Source organism: Stegodyphus dumicola, chromosome 7, assembly GCF_044657685.1.
Source record: "Stegodyphus dumicola isolate Sdum_Otavi_A_Nest chromosome 7, ASM4465768v1".
In the NCBI taxonomy this organism is placed as follows: domain Eukaryota; kingdom Metazoa; phylum Arthropoda; class Arachnida; order Araneae; family Eresidae; genus Stegodyphus; species Stegodyphus dumicola.
Window position 1 is genome coordinate 62,003,906 of NC_140774.1, and position 16,742 is coordinate 62,020,647.

Consider the following 16,742-nt stretch of genomic DNA (forward strand, 5'->3'; position numbering starts at 1 on the left):
TCGTAATTTCTCCTCTTAAATATCCTGACAGTTGCGCAGATCAGATGTGCTGTAGCGACAACCGTTCATTCATTGGCAGCCAAAATGTAAAATTTTGCATTTTTCGTCAAAACCTGTATGCATATCAATTTGTGTCCTATTTGCTTTATATCTTCTCGGTTCGTCCCCTCTCTTTTTCTAAGAGTGTATATATATATATGAATATATATGCTCACTCCCCTTAAATGGCCTTTATTTTCGCAATCGTTGGTCGTAGTCATATACTTCCAATTACAAAAGGGCTTTAAATGATGAAAATATTCATGTTTTGGCACAGTGAAATTTTAAAAAATTTAATTTTGGAGAAATAACGAAATTTAGCTTTTAATGCATTCTCCTGATTCCTATACTTATATTCGGGAAAGTTTTATACTCGTTCTGAAAAAATAGTTCTTTTAGTAAAATCATATGAAGTTTGACTCCCGTAAGACAAAAATTGACCGACCTATATAATTTCCAAAATTTGCTATTTTTGATGTCATTTTCAACTTGCCTGGGTGAATCGTTTAATTAAGTTAGAATAATTCGATGAAATTAGTTCAAAAAAATGTGCAAAATTTAATAGGCTGTACGAGAAAGTCTTGTGGTGTCAGCGTCAGAATTTTATTTTAGCAGAAGCATTTTCAGTTACTGAATACTCTCGCCAGATGCAACTAAGTAAAAGAGAAATACCACGCACAGAAAGAGATTAACGAATTTTTGATAGCTTAAGAAATTTCATTATAAACTTTAGAAAATCATTGTATTGGCTAAACTGTTGCCCTTTGAAGAAAAGCGAAAAAAGCGCATCATTTTAACTATTAGGAAAATTCTGCTAATAATCCTTCTCATAATTGCAGTCTTTTAGTTATTGTGTAGTTGCAACTGAAGAACATTAATTATAATGTTCAATCTCTGAAAGCGCTTATGCTAAAATAACAAAATGACACCAGATAATGTAATTTTTTCATACTTAGTTTTACTTGGCATGTCATTCTTTCCGGTACATGTTTTACTGGCTCTAAATCGAGCAATCTGTGCAAGCAATATGAATGTAATTTCACTGGCAAATTATATAACATACATAATAATATAAATTGACAGCTGTTATTAGAACTCGCATTTAGTCGGACCACATGAATGGACGGTTTAGTAATAAAATGCAATGTGCAAAAATGTGTTAAAATTTAAACGATAAAGTTATAAAAATTTTTGGCATCAAAAATAATCAACAGGATGGATTGTTAAAAAATTATCCAAAAATATGTTCAATTTTAAATTGTTAAATTTTGACACTGTTAAGAAAGTTATTTGTTATCATTGCTGGAGATCATTACACTGTTTATTTTTTAAAGGGTAAAAGGTTGTCTTTTTAAAATTGTGAACGACAATATAAATTCTAAAGATGCAACAGTCGCTTGTGTTTTATTATTATTCTAGTAGCTTCAATTATTATCTGCTTTGTAGCTTGAATTCTTATATTTGTTCTTAGTTTTTCTTGCTACTTGTACCATTGTGTTCCTCTTAATTTATAACATGTGGTCCACCCTCGAGCCGCAGAAGAATTGCTCTCGCTTTTTAAAATTTAAATAATTTGCACTAAGACAAGGAAAAGTTTAGAAAAAAGAAAGAAATATTGTTTCCATGATTCTCCTTCTTCTTTCAAACATGCGATTTAATTTTAGTAAAGTATTTCAAAGGCTCTCTTCGAAATTTTGTTCTTTAGAATATTTGAACATTCAGTTGAAATTTTCAGTTTCATTCTTCAGGTAGAGAGATGGGCAGGATATCAGAAATTTATTACTGATTGTACTTCAATAATACAAGTACAATCCCGCCGCACTGATTGTGAAGTTCCGTCCCAGTTTTGAGGAAGAAACTCTCGGGGTTCGGTCCGAAAGTCTCCGGCCACTCCTCTCCAACAGCCAGCTTCTCGAGTGAACATCCGTACCATCACGTACTTTGAGGACCTTCCTGATCTACTTTTAATCATCCACATGCTTACAAAAATCCATGCCTTCTCCAGGATTCGAACCCGAAGCTGTGGGTATGGTAATCAATGTTACTAACCACTACGACCGGTTGACCAGCGGTTTCATTCCTCAGTATAAAACAGAAATTAAAAAATAAATTTTTGTTAACTTCATTTACTATTTTTTAGTATTCTCTTTCCCCTTCCCCTCAAGCCGCTCGTGCAGCCGAACACCTAAAACAGTTACAGCAGAAAAATATGTGTAAGGATCTTAAGTTTTACTAACGTTTATTTTATTTTAAATCTTTACTATCACTTCATATTTTCTACTTCCGGCCAGAATTAAAAGCTTTTAACTTATTTATGCAAATTTGTCTTGCGAACGCCAAGTCCTTAAGTTGCGGCTTTTTGCCAAGCAAGAGAGAGGAAGGAGTTAGTAGAAGCAGGCCGCTTGCCTTAGCAGTTTTACTCGGTTGCTGGTTGCCTTCAAGGCCAGAGGGGTAATCCTCTTGATAATTTTAAACGTATCGTAGTGTTAACAGTTCTCTGTACTACATACGGCCTCAATAAATAAAACACTTCCTCATTGAAGAAACAAACATTTTAGCATAAATTTGTGTGATCAATAATTTGGCTTCATCACTGCGTATCTGCTTGGCATACATCTCAAACTGAAATATTCTACGTAAAATACACACTGAACATAAAATTCTACACTGAAACACTGACTTCTACATAGAATTCTACACTGAAATATTCTATATAGAAACATCGCTGATTTTACATCTGCACTGACTTCTACATAGAATTCTACACCGAAATATTCTATATAGAAATATCGCTGATTTTACATCTGCTAATATTTTATATCCCTGACGCCAACCTGGCAAATCACTATTTATTATATTTTGCTTTCATTATCACATGTTTATTAATCCATTTGAGTAATGACTCAAGCAGTGCTGCCTAAGCATTTTTTTATATTAGTAATTGAATAACAAAGAGTAAGTGGACATTACGCTTGGCAATGATTACAGATTTAAGTTAAATGCGCTATGAAATGTTGACTAGGGGAAATTTATAATATTTTTTTCCATATGTTAAAAACAGATTTTGTTAATGACACTCATAGGCCAAAAGATCACATTTAGTGCTATCTGAATTAAGAATAACTGATTATTTATTCAAGAAAACCCAGAACCGGCTCCAGAGCTCGTATGGCTGCACCGGCCGGCAGGATTTAGGGAAAAACACCGAGCAGCAAAATTAAGGAATGACAAAATTTTTAGAATTGAGAGAAAGCACTAGAACCCAAAATTTAGGGTCGGCAAAAATTTAGAACTTGGAGAAGCACTTGGTAGCAGAATTTAGGACCCCCAGAGACTGCATCAGGCGGTAAGATATCTAGCGCTGGCCCTCGATAAGCCATAAGTATATGTGGGAATTTATTTATTCAGGACTCGGATAAACCTTAAGCATGTGCAAGAAAGAGACATTAGTATAATAAATAAGTAAAATAATACTATTTATGCTTAACTGTCTCAGTGCACGACAGAAGCAAGACAAAATTTAGCGACAAGTATAACTTGCGACGATGACGAAGATGATAGCCGCGAATTTGAAGGTTTTTGGATATCGCAGACCAAAGGCGAAATTTTTCAAATAGTGGATTTTTGTAAAGAAATATGGAGAAGCGGTAGTAAATGAAGATGATATAATCATAGAGAAGCGGTAGTAAATGAAGATGATATAATCACGTTTTTCATTGTGATGCCAATGCCCCAATCATGAATCAATTAAAGGATGGTGAAATATGTACAGGGTTCATAGCCACATTTTAGTTAAAAAAATAAGCACCTATACGCACTTTTCAAGCACATTTTAAGAAAAAAAATAAGCACCTATAAGCACTTTTCAAGCACATTTTAAGAAAAAAAATAAGCACCTGTCTAATTACATCATACACAACTGCATAACCTTAAAAATTAGACTTGTAATTTAAAATATGAGAAATGCAGTATTTATTAAGAGAGAATAAGCATTACCTCAACCATGGAAAATAATTACTTTTTTTTTTTTAATTTTAAATAACAGTTCAATTTACAGAACTAGTTTACAATGAGAGGGAAAAAAAAAAAAAAAAAAAACTATTCAGAACTAAACTATATTACAAGATTTAATGATGAAATTTCAGTTCAAATATAGAGAAAATAAATAAGGCATATTTATTGTATTCGCTTGGAACCTAATAATAAATACAATTTATTTTTCCACTCATATTGATATTTAAATAATTTAAATCTAAATTCTGAACATTTTCTAAATTTTCATTGTATATCAGTTTGCCCTTAACAGATATTGCAAGCAAAGTAATTTAAGTAAAAAAGAGGAACATTTCTGAAATCAGAAGACAGAAATTTGCTTCATGCAGTCATCCTTTAACAATAAAAGCTTAACTAACCCGCATACTTGGAAATTGGCGAATATTGGACAGTCGAGCGTAACTTGAAAAAGAGGAGCGGGGTAGGGGGGTAGACTGTAGCCGCTCTTTAGATTTTCCCGCTAAAAAAATGCTTTTGACATTTCGATATGTGCATCATATAAACGGAACTAAAAAATATTCTGCTAGCAAGCACAGTAAAACTCTTTTAAGTGTTCATAAACAAATCTCGGACTGAAAATCAAAATTAATTATCTCTGCAAAATATCGCAAACGTTATTGTGCAATACGGTGGGTTCGTAGACCGCAGAACTCTTAGTCCTATTCAATCCAGATAGGAAAGTGGGGGAAAAAAAAAAAAAAAAAAAAAAAAAAAAAAAAAAAAAAAGGTCTGTTGCTTGTTTTGCAACGAATATTCAAGATTTTACGGAGAAAGGGGAGAACCTCCCAACCTTCGTACTGTATAATGTATTGGCCAAAAAAATGAAATTATTTTGACTATTTGATTACTTTCCCTTTATTTAAGCCATTCCGAATATTATTCCTTAGAAAGCTAATCTGTGTTAAAAAACAACCATTTTTGGAAGTTTACTACACTTCAGCAGTTACTGCAACTATGTTATTATAAACATTCATACATATACTCATAATATAAGCATAACGATCATAATAAACACTATGAACTGACCAAGCAGAACGAGAATGCAAATTTTTAAGATCTTGACAGAAATTCAAACGTGTGTAGTATTTGGGTGGGAGGAAAAGAATACCGAATGTACCAGAATTTTATACTGCTTTCCCAATTCTTTGACCAATAGAAGGACGGGCACCTGTTAATTTACGGCCAATCTTCAAGTAGCCACTTGTTTATTAATCCAAAGTTAGTTTAGTTAGAATTTAGTTAATATTTTTATATTCTTACGTTCAGACCACAAGTGGTTGGTCTCTGTATTCCGAAGTCCGGAAATCATTGTAAAGAGAGAAAAATAAAGGGTTTCGTATACCCTTCCTGTGTATCTTGTATACTTCCCACATTTATTGAACATAGCTTTAGTAAGCTCCCTGTTCCGAGTCAGGTCATTTAATGCTCCCAAAGCCAGTAAGGAGAAATACTGAACCTGATAAATGTATATAATGATTTTAATGACTCCAACAAGTAATTAGTAATAAAACAGATGAAGAATTGCTTTTATTGCTTTTAAATCGTTTAGTTTGTTAACAAACAAAGTGCAGATTAAATATGAGAGAAAAATCAAATATCTTACACTTTGCTGAATGGCAATATACTGGAGCGTGGGAGATAAAAATATTTATTAAGCAGTGGCAACAGATTTCTTTTAAAGTTCTAAGTTTCTGATCAAAACTGAAACATAAATATCGTACTTTTTCCTTTTAAACATCTGAATTTATATACAAAACGTTCCTTAACCTCGCACAAAATGAGAAATAAATAAAAGACAAATTCGAAATTCAAAATTCGGACTTTGGGACCCACATGTTTGGGTGGAAGAAAATAAGTTATCAAATTTTAATGGCTCTACGTACAAGGCAAAGAATATACATTTATACATACAAACATACATAAATAAATACAAACACACATACATACAAACCTACGTATTAACAGATTCTTCATTATTTAATAACAGAGACAGTTTGCACACTTTTCATAATTTTCGAAATCTAAATTTTGAACTTATACCTAATAAAAAAAAAGTTGCGTTGTATTTTAGAAGCGTAAAGTCTGGCAGTTCCGCATAATATTACCCAATACTAAGTTTTATTGAGATTTTTCTTCATGAATTTTAGTTATTCCATTAAAATCGAATACTTGATTTCACTTAGATTTAATTTCTAATCGGAGCATTAGCTGTCCTCAAGTAAATTGTGAGAGTTTTACCCTAATGTAATGTCTCGTGAATAAATTTCTTGTGTAAATTAGTGTACGGTGATCTGAATAAAAGAGTATTACAATTAATTTTCCTGTGGTGTTTTCTTGTGACAATTTGCAAGGCTACAACGCAAGATTGATTCACAAACCACGTCCCATCTCGATGTAATACTTTACATACTTACTATCTTTTATTACTTACACTCTAACTTGTCCGTTCCCATCTGCAATTTCTAGACCGTCGTTGGTGCAAAATGGGCTGCCTTGCAAAGCAAACATCTCGAAAGTTAGTAATATCCGATTGCTCAGCTGTTTCACTTCATCGTTAAGTTTTAACTAAAAATAAAATTATGCTGTTAAATATTGAAACATCTGTTTAACTAAGTGATGGACTTACTTATGTCATGCCTATATTTTGTTTAAATACAAAAGTTCAAATCTAAACATTCACTGTAATATGCACTCTATAACATAAAAAGCGGCGCAATGAGAAGTAGTTAACGGAATGAGACGACAAATCGATAGTGCGTTGTCCTACCTCTGGCCCTGATGCAAGCTGTTATCAGGTTGGGCACAGACACGTCGAGTTAACAGATATTCTCCTGCGAGATGGCTTGTCATACACGTTCCAAATGACGAATTAGATCGGGATGGTCGAGGAACGGTCGAAGATGCCTGCTCTTCGGAACCCAAATATGCTATATTGCGGAGAGATATGAAGATCACGCCGGCCAGAGAAGTGTTGGAAAGCTCAAAGGAAAGCAGTAGAAAGGCGGTCAATATGCTGTTGAAGTATAAGCCCAGGAGTTCACGAAAGGAAGGGCAATACTACGGAGCGTAGAATCCCATCGACGTACCGCCGTGATGTAAGGGATCGTGGATGACAACCAGAGGGGTCCGCCTATCAAATGAAATCGCACCTTATACCACAATTCCTGATTTCGGACGACAGCCAGATGAGTACTCAACCGCTTTCCTTTGCGTTTCCAGACCCATCTTTTTCGTTATCGGGGCTCTTTTCGAAGCGGAAGTCAGTGATTTTCGAGTTATATGTTGATAAGAAAGCATGAAGGGCTGTGAGCGCCGATTGGATAATGACTCTGTCCACGCGTTCTGTCTTCGCTCTCTGACGACTGCTACCCTCTTGACGCCATGTTCACCGATTCCTGCCAAAGTCTTCAATGACAGTAGCGCTGATGCATATGTCTAGGGATCCTGCCATTTGACAACATGTTTCCTTTAGTCCAATTGTACGTCCTTTCCTCTCAGATGGAGACATCTGCACGAACCCATCTGCGAAGCTTTGGTACAATCCACGAGGTTTGATACTACTACATTCCCATAGAAATTATGCCTTATACACCATCCGAATGCTTTTTTGAAAGTTGGAGCTCCAGATAGTCAGTCATTAGCGATCAAAACTTAATCATTTGCATCTTCCGTCGTATGGTATTTTATACGTAATTTCATCCAATATCTCCTTCTTGGTGCGTCACTTTTTATGAGTATAACTTACTAGTATATACTTCAAATATATATTTCAAATAAAATACACTGGTGTGCAAAAATTAAGGACGAAGTCGAAAAATTAGCATATCAGCTGAACGAAGAGGCAGAGCGGACAGAAAGACCAATCAGGAGATTAAGTAAGGTGATGTACGGAAAAACATGCGCAGATATGCAGGTAGACGTAATGGGGGAGTGTCTGAGTAGTATAAAGCATGTTGTCGGTGTAAGATCAGTATTTCTGGGAAAGAGATTGCACGCCGTATAGCAGTTAAAATCACACCGAGTTGCTGCCTCAGCGAGAAATGGCGAATAATCAATCTGTTAAATGACATCTGGATGCTTTTACCCGAGGTTGAATCATTAGGAAGTTGGAGGAAGGCCGCAGTGTGACAAGTTTGGCTAAAGAGTTCGGAATTGCTCACAGCATCGTTTCACGACTTTAGAGACAATTTCAAACTACAGGAACAGCTATCCGGGGGTTTAGTAGTGGTCGTCCACGAGGAACCACACCCGCAGATGACCGGTATATTGCCTTACAGGCCAGAAGAAACAGGTGGCAGACAGCGGGAGAAATCGCTAGACACACGACACAGGCCACTGGACGACCGATATCGCGTTTTACCGTGGCCAGAAGACTGCACGGTGGTGGTCTGTTTGCACGACGCCCTGTACGGTGTGTACCTCTAACGCCTGCCCATCGGAGAAGGCGTTCTCTGTGGTGCCGGGAACACCGGAATTGGAGAGACAATGAATGAGGACGAGTACTTTTTACAGATGAGAGCAGATTCAGTCTGAATAGCGATTCTCATCGCATACTCATCTGGAGAGAGCGGGGAAGCCGCAATCATCCCTCGAACATCATTGAAAGGGACAGGTATGGAGGTGGCGGTGTTCTCGTTTGGGGAGGCATCATGCTTGGTAGTCGTACAGACCTTCACATCTTCGACGCAGGTTCAGTCAACGGGACCCGTTATTGTAACGAGATTCTTCTTCCATATGTGCGTCTTTTTAGAGACGCTATGGTTCCGCAGTTCCTTTTCATGGACGACAATGCACCATGTCATCGCACAGTAGTTGCCGAACAGCTCTTAGAGAGTGAGGATATTGAACGTATGGATTGGCCGGCACGATCTCCGGATCTCAATCCCATCGAGCATGTATGGGATTTACTAGGCAGACGCTTGGCAGCTCGTACCTTACCACCAGTAACGGTTCCTGAGCTTCGATTGGCGCTGCAAGACGAATGGGCAGCAATGCCTCAACAACTCATTGACACCCTCATTCTCAGCATGGGCAGACGCTGTGAAACCTGCCTAGCAGTCAGGGGAGATCATATCCCCTATTAAAGACCGGATGTTTCTTGCTGGACACCCATCAGAGGGATGTTTCGGCCTTCAGTCGCATTGCGCTCCATGCTACTTTTTCAATAAAGCTTCTTTTTATCCCTCTGATTTCTCTTTTAGTAAGTGTTGCTTACATTACTCATGTCCTTACGTATTGGGGATCTTACGGTATTAAATGTGTTGATTTGGAAAGCTTTTGTACAAAGTTATATTGAAAAAAACCGTCTCGTCCTTAATTTTTGCACACCAGTGTATATCAGTCTTGCATCATGAACAATGAAATTTTTCACACTACTTTTTTAACACGGCATATCCACTCATATTACATGTGCCATCCAGTAATAAGGTAATTACAGATCATATCATCAAGGTCAAGCCAGTCGCCCTTAAAATTATCGGAAACCATTTATTGGCTGTAGAGGCCATTTCTGTAGTACAGTCATCTAACCGGATAAAACAGGAAGTCTTGGTTTCAAATTCCAAGATGGGATGATTTTTACACTGACTTTTCGGCTAAAAAAGAATCTCTGCAAGGGTAAGGCCACCGTTTTCATTATCGTATTACATGAATGGTAAATGAAATACATAGCTGTACCTGGTTATGTTGCATGGCTAGGACAGCTAACGACGCTTCGATCCATCAAAGACAAATGTCCCGACTGACGTCGAAGTAGCAATCTGAAGTTGGCAGCTGTTAGGCCATATGATTGAAAAGAATCAGTATTTTCATGCTATCTATAGTGTCGAAAAATAACTGTATACATATTTTGAATACTTTTAAAAGCAGGGCTTATTAAATTAAATCTAAATTTTTACTCCATTAAAAAAGTGTAAATAGCCATGAATTATATTTAAGCCACGAGTTTTAGTAAATCACCATTCTGTGTAAAACACTGCTATAGTCTGTAATTTAAAAAAAAAAAAAAAAGAAGAAGAAGAAGAAGAAAAAAAAGAAAGAAAGAAAGAAAACTTTAAGGATATCGCGCAGTTTCGTGGACAATTTATATAATGCATGGACATTCATGACCGAAATACAAAATTTACATCAAATTTTCATGCATTTTGTACTGGTAGTTCGGTCCGAATATACATATCGAAAAAGGGAGTTATATAAAAGAGAGTGTCATATCACTGTCCGTTCCTGAAAGAGTAAGTGTAAAGAATAAGCGAGTTACACAATTAAACTCCTTTGCAGGATTTCCAGTTCATAATGTTCATCGCGCTATTGGCCATAGTCCATCACTATTTGCATACAAACACGAACAACCTAAAAACTAGCTTAAAATGTCAAGGCACGCTTTAGCATATAGGTATAATTATACATGTGTGAAGTCTTGCTATAGTACTAGAGATATATCGATGTACAAATAAAATTTAATGAACAAGAAGATCCTCATATGATCTTTATATTCAGATTCCACATCAATAACCTGAAATAATTTTAAACTAAAAAACTACAGTAGGTCTACTAATTGAAAATTTCATTCCCCAAAATTCAAGATAACATAAAAGGAAATAAAATAAGAATAAAAAATTATATTTCCAAGATGAGATATTGAAAACAGCAGTGACAAACGGTAGAGAAAAAAACTCGCTATGATATTATTTTAACATATATTGCCACTTGAAGATTTTTGCACTTATTTAATAAAGAAAAGATTTAATTATTCAACAGGTAAATTGACATTTTTCACTGAACTGCTTGTGTACGAAGTTCGAAACAAATATATACTGTAGATATTTATAGAAACAGTTTTTCCAGCTTGAGAACATGAAATTCGTGTTGGGAATATAATAAAAACTGATTTCAAATCTTAAAAGTTAGTGGTGGAGAAACAATATGGAACGAAAATCTTATTCACTGAAACCTAAAAATTAAGTTACCATATTCAACAGTTCCAATGGGTATTAGATGGGATCTATCGAGAAACTGAGGAGTGCTTATTTTCTCAAATATTTTAATGAAGGATGAAAAAAAAAAAACTATTCAAATTCTCGAAATTGATAACGACGAAGTTAAAAACAGCTAAATCTGTGATCTTCAAAATCGGTCCTAAATATAATTTCACAGATTCAGACAAAATGGCAAATACAATTTTATCCGTTCAGAAATTGGCCGCTGATATACGGCGCCTTAACTTGCTGGTTTAACAAGACTTCAGATCTGTCGATTCATCCTATTCCTTACAATTAATGTAAAATCAATTGATACACCTAACAGAGAAGTATCCATATTTCAGAATGATTTTTAAGTAGTTTCCATAACAAAGTGGGCCCACCAGCGGCCGAGCGGTAAAGTCGCTGAACACTGGTAGTTTGGTCTGAGGTTCGAATCCCGCGAACGGGCTGGCTGCATGGGCGTTTTCGTGGTTTTCCCCATGTGTAACGTGTATACGAGCCAGTTTCTCTTAGTCCTCCACAAAGGCATCCTTCCCCTTAGGCAGATAGCCCTCGAGGCTTTGCCATAATCACACACACACATGCTTTTCGTAAGACTATCAAAGGTTCCCCGCAAAAAAGCGTTTTCGCGCAGAATCAGGTTCTGCAGAGTATTCAGTAGGAACTGCAGAGGTGCAAGTTGACATCCTAATGCGTTTCCTTAGGTTCAGTCACAAGATATATATGCAGTTCATGCCATATGGTTGGTCTCATCGCTTCTGCGATAATCTCTTACAAACAGGGAGCAAAATGATGAGCATTATTGTTCATTAGGATGAAGTTACTACTACTAAACCTCTATAAATTTCACAAAAGAATAAAGGTCATTAATTAAATGCATTTTAATTTAACCCTATTAGTAAAAAATAATATTCTTCAGATCTGCCTCTATTGCTTTTGAATAGCTTAGTTGGTTAATCAGTAATAGACAGATTAAATTTGAAAGACAAATATCTTATATTTCATTGAATGACAACAGACTGAAATGAAGAGTGAAACGACGCATTTGCAGGGGGCAAATCGTATTATGAAATTAATAACGCCCTTTCGTAATTTATAGGGGGGGAAGATTAGTTAACCAAGCGATCTCGGCTTTAATTAATAACTCAGCTTCAAACGTGGTGTTCTCTGCATACTTTAACCAGGTCCCTTACGTCTTAAAATCATTTCTAAATTCTCGAAAGAACATATTTTGAGCACTTTTAATATCCATATAAATGTGGACCAAGTAGTATTTGTATTTTACAGATTTTATCCAGCTTTTCGATCACGTGTCATTTTTCCCAGTCAAGAGAATGCTTTTCAAAAATATACTATTTCACCATCTACATACACCACACATGCCCTATAATTCGTAGATGCACCGGCTGGCATATTCCTTTTAAATGCCTGAGTGCACAGGTTCAATAATTAATAATTTTGTTACACAGAAAATTCGAATCCATTTAACTTAGTGCATGTTGTTGACCATACACTACACACCTACCTAATTTCATTAGATTTTATTTAATATTATTATTATTTTATTTATTTTTATAATTACTCCTTTAATTTCCGCCACCAATATAGTTCCCAAGTTCTTCGAGTCAGTTTATAAGGTATTTTCTTCCTCCTTTTCGCGTGCCTTCGTGGTGTAAGCGGATAGAAAATCCGACCTGCAATCGGGAGTCCAGGGTTCGAATTCCGGCGAGGGCATTGCACATTATTCACGTTTCCTGCATCGAAATCCCTAATGATTCTGAAAGCTCTTTCAATGTAAATAGTCTTAAATTTATTAATTTAAGCTTATTGCGAACTAGCATATCTTAAAAAGTGTGTTTCTTCTATCTTAACTTCGGAGTTTTTCAATCGAGGCACGAGCTTAAATATTTTGTTGCGGTTCGCGAATTTCCTTCACTCTGTTTACTAATGAATATACAAAAAGAAAATGATCACACATCTGGATCTTATAATTCGCTTTAAATCTAATCTTTCTCTTCATGAAAAAATGAGACAATTCAAATATCAATTGAAGTTTATTACTCTGCACCCGAGTTCGGTCTTAGTGGATGAACGAGATGATTGTTTGATTGTCACAATATCCTTCACGTGCGATATAAATATGAAAATTTATTCTTTTGAAAGTTCTCCATGAAAGTATCTCTACCATTTGCACTTCACATGTTTTATCTTAATTAATAAGTTCACAATTAACAATTTGTTTCTGAAATTTTGAGCGCAAATCATAAAAATATTGGGCTTGAAGTCACTGCCAAATATCAAACAAGTAATTATAGTAATTAAATATTTTAAATATCAAAGTGCTATGAATGTCTCTTGGCAGCACTGAATTGACTAAAATTATTACAAAGCTTTAAATATACATTGAACCTTAAAATTAAAAATCAAAAGAAAGCGTCAAACGAAAATGTTTGTTGCTATTCAAAAAATGGATAACGCAGTTATAAAGCAAAATGAGACCACAATATAAGATATAAAGAAACCAGTTACAAACGAAATAATTCACAAAAGTTGAGTATGTCATTTCGAACACTACTATATGAAAAAATGTTAGTACTATTATTTCTATAATTCCTTAAGGTTCTCTTTCAATCAATAGAAAGGCAATGTATTTCTTGTTTGAATCGAAGTGCGGAATGTACAGTTTAATTATGTTCTCTTATTTGGATAAGAACCATTTTCTTTTTTACTTGTAATACGCATGTTTGAGAAACGAAGATAAATTAAGATATCCTCAAGATTTTAAAAGCTGCATTATGATTAACAAAAGTTTCCTTAAATATTGCTGTATTGCACTGTGTGTTAATAATTTTTTTTGGGGGGGGAGAGTTTCATCAGTGGCCTGATGTCAGGCTGATTATTTTTGTATGATTACGGTGAAGTAAAAGAAAAGCTATCTTCCCGTTAGGATAGCCTTCGCATGCTATCTAACGGGAGGGATGCCTTTGTAGAGGACTTTCCAGGACTTTCTAAGAGCTTCAAAGGTGTAACATGGCTTTCATCCATGTTACACATAGGAAAACTACGAAAACATCCACGAAGGTAGCCGCATGCCAGCGTTTGAATCCGAGTCGAACTACCAGTCTTCAATGACTTTGCGCTCGGCTGGTGAGCCAGCTCGATCTCAGGAAAAATGACTAAAAACGAATTTCGGGGTGTTCTTGTATGAATATGAATATAAGACATTTTCCTATAAAGAAACCTCTGAAGTTAGAATTTTTCATAGCATCTTTAATTCAAATTATTATATGTATCATTCTAAACATTCTTCCTGCATAAACAGTGATTGATATTAAGGGAACTTAAGCTATGAACCCAAATTATTTTCAATTATAAAAATGGCGATACAAATTACGGAACTGCAGCTTACTTTAACTTTATAAATTATCTGGGTATTAGACGGATAATTCTTGTACGGAAATCCAGGACTGGATATGTAATGACGCGGATTGTCCAGATCTAACTCTATGATGTAGTCTGGATAAACAACACTCTCTAAAAGGAAACAAAAAGAACATGACTTGATAATGATATTCTCAAGTGTTAAAAGGAGATTACATAAAAATATTTAAGAAAAGTAGTTTCTACTTACTTAACTTTATAAGGTATTTCTCCCCCCTCCTTAGCATGCCTTCGGGGTGTAGTGGTCTGCACGCTTATCACGTATTCAAGAGGTCCGTGGCTCGAGTGTCGGTGAAGACATTGCTCATTTGTCTCATTTCCTACTTCAAAAATACCTAAAGTCTCTACAGTGGCGCCCGAACTAAAAGGGTGGAGGTTGATGATTCTCCAGCCCCAGGATTTGTGGATTATGTCCCCTAATCCCCAGTCGCCTTTTAAAAGGGGGAGTATATAAGATATTTCTCCCGCCTTCTTAGCACGCCTTCGTGGTGTAGTGGTCAGCACGCTCGGCACGTATTCGAGAGGTCCGTGGTTCGAGTCTCGGAGAGGGCATTGCTGATTTTTCTCATCTCCTCAGGTTGCTTTCTTCCGTAGAGAAGATAAGCATTGTTTACCTAGCAGTGGAAAAACAGACTGAACTTTATTTAATACTAATTGATTCAATCATTAAATTTAATTGAAGATTTCAGGTATTATTGTGGGAACGCAATGAAAATGCGTCGTCAGAGAGAAAGGTCGCTATAGAGAATGATGCTTACGCTTGAGTAAAGTATCCAATATGGACCACTAGGAGTGGTTTCGTTTCAGTTTTATTTTCCAAGTGTAAAGTGGGAGTAATCACTCTGCTTGCGTGTAATTTCTTCGTATGCAGATTTCAATTTAGCCCTAATTTTGTTCCCAGTCTAGAAAATAAGTGCGTTTGTCTACAATTCTAAAGTGAAATCCGGAGCTGCACGAGACACTACAATATAAATGTCATTTATTGTCTCTCTAGGATGAAGTGCCTTAAGTGACGGGATTCAAAAAATTGAACAGCCGATTCACTACCTAAATAAGTAGCAAAATTATAACTTTATGATGATAAACTTCTTAAATTAATACTACAATTCACTTTCAACAGCTGACTCCCCGTGCTAAAAATAATATTACGAATTTGTACGTATAGGATAATTTTAGTGAGATTATGTGTGTAATTCTTATATTTTTTCTGTATAATGTAACATGAAAATCTAGAAAAAGGATGCTCTGCCGTAAAAATAAGATACAGGAGCATGTCTATTTAAACATTGAGTAAATGGCTGTCTCGCTAATTTGGTGAGATATCGCCAAGCTAACAACGGTTTTGGTAACTACTATTTTTTCGCCAAATTTGACGAGAAATCGCCTAAAGTCGCTAACCTTGGCGTTCGCTTGGCGACATTTTGGTGCGGTCCCTGTATTACCGTAATAGGTATTGTAACTGTATATGTAACTGCATCTGTAATTAATAACTGTAATTAATTTCATATGTTACTGTAACTGTATTTAGCCTTCATATGCCTTCCAGTAATTTCGAGGAGCAGAAATACTAGAAATATTTTGGCGGCTAGGGTGAAACTATATAAGGCCGGAGAGAGCTTCTAAGTAGTTGTTGTGAATTGTTAGTTCCAATCGACTTCGGAGTTTGAAAGTTTCGCCTTTTAGATACGGTTTGCACTGCGTTGTGTTTAACTTTCTTAGTAGTTTGAAGTGTAGCTACTGATTGTACATTGTGATACTGTGAAGAGTTCTACGACTGTTTTTGTGTAAATTTTATCCACTTATCAGCGGCGCTGTGTACGTTCTATCTATTACGAACCCGTACGCACGCAACAAAATTTTTAAGAGCCAGCTCTCTTGAGCCGGCATGAAACAGCTGAATCCTACCAAAAGTATTTTCCGGGCGTGGTTCGGAAATTACCTACGAATTTTGGATTGAAAGAATCAATGCACCGGTTTCTGAGAGATGATTAGATTAATATTATCTTTTGCTATATAACTGGCCCTTCGAAAATACAGAAATGACACAAATTCAGTAGCCTCTCGTCGTCATGTACAGTACCCGACACTTATTAAAATCACTTCCGTTCCAAAAATATTTGAGTTCATTCAGTGCTGATTCAATGGATGGCGATTTGGGTTAGTAAAAGGTAATTAAAAAATTAATTCTAAAATAATAATTAAAAATTATTGCTAAAACTAAATTATTTT

General features: G+C 35.7%; 1 protein-coding gene across 2 annotated transcripts in view; it reads right to left on the bottom strand.

Annotated features, from left to right (window-relative positions):
- The window catches only part of LOC118182794 (transmembrane protease serine 9-like), a 157,848-nt gene that overhangs the window by 119,172 nt on the left and 21,934 nt on the right, over nt 1-16,742 (bottom strand). Inside the window, exons 3-4 of one of the 2 annotated variants that reach the window (XM_085820333.1) lie at nt 14,482-14,606; nt 6,524-6,657 (exon numbers count right to left, since the gene is read on the bottom strand). In XM_085820333.1, coding sequence (XP_085676459.1) covers nt 6,524-6,657; nt 14,482-14,606 — 259 coding nt within the window. The remainder of the gene's footprint in view (nt 1-6,523; nt 6,658-14,481; nt 14,607-16,742) is intronic. The other variant, XM_085820334.1, reaches the window with a different exon arrangement.